Source organism: Plasmopara halstedii, assembly GCF_900000015.1.
Source record: "Plasmopara halstedii genome assembly, contig: Scaffold_292, whole genome shotgun sequence".
Taxonomy (NCBI): Eukaryota; Oomycota; class Peronosporomycetes; order Peronosporales; family Peronosporaceae; genus Plasmopara; species Plasmopara halstedii.
The window spans coordinates 233,621-234,537 of record NW_020187213.1 but is presented as its reverse complement, the minus strand read 5'-3'; the positions used below and the strand labels follow the sequence as shown (position 1 = coordinate 234,537).

At 47.9% G+C, this 917-nt stretch overlaps 1 protein-coding gene across 1 annotated transcript; it reads left to right on the top strand.

Annotated features, from left to right (window-relative positions):
- Positions 1 to 213: 213 nt before the first annotated feature.
- On the top strand, positions 214 to 555 carry PHALS_05879 (uncharacterized protein; the record flags this gene model as incomplete). Its single annotated transcript, XM_024723193.1, has 2 exons — positions 214 to 299; positions 348 to 555. 2 exons carry the CDS (start codon positions 214 to 216, stop codon positions 553 to 555), a joined length of 294 nt encoding a protein of 97 aa, XP_024574194.1.
- Positions 556 to 917: the final 362 nt, after the last annotated feature.

The following is a 917-nucleotide window of genomic DNA, read 5'->3' as shown; positions in this document are numbered from 1 at the left end:
GCTCACGTCGACAACGCAACAAGGACGAAGCTTGATCCCGACAGGTATAAGTGTGTGTTTCTTGTATAATCAGAAAACACAGGCATACCGTGTCTACGACATGGAAGCGTCTAATGCCAGGTAGCACGATCACTTAGCCCCGATTCTGGTTGAAGATCGTCCGTAGTCGATCGAATCCATTGAGATCGTTGAGGATTCATCCACGATTATATGATGGATGAAGTCGAGTTGAAGCTGGATACAAGTGTGCAACAGCCTCTGGCACTGAAAGATGAGACGCCGAACTGGCAGAATAGCGTGTATTTCGACCATTTAAGGTGATCGTTTGGCATTCCGTCTGCGGACAGAACAACCAAGGCGTTTTCGGGAGACAAATTTTTTCTAGATGACTTGGGAATGGATGATGAACAAAGGTCAGACGAGATCAACGGTTCACCATCCCCTAAGCGTGAAAGAAACGATGAAGATGGATTACTTGCTGGCGCAGTATTAGCATACGTGGTATGGATCGACGGCGCTCCTGACACTCCCGTACGCCAGAGCAGTCACAAGTAATGAGGCAATGACGTGGCGGTAAGCAATGACGGCTGAGCTGCTATAAAACGAAAAGAATGGTGCTTGATCGCTTGTATGCCACAACAGCTCATTCGATTGAGTTTCGTTGGGGTTTTAGCCAAGAAGTCTAACGAGAGTGGTTGGATTATACGCTGACGGCACGGTTGGTGGCTAAGGGGTTTAAAAAAGTACGGTGTAAGTACGGTGTAGATCTCTCGGAGACGTACCTTGTGGTGAATATAAGCTCCATTCGCGGTCTCTCGGCGGTATCAATCGCAGAAGCTTTTGAGATGCAGGTACAGCATTCCTAAACCGCGAACTATAGGGCCGTGGATACATGGAGGTAACGTCCGACATTAAGA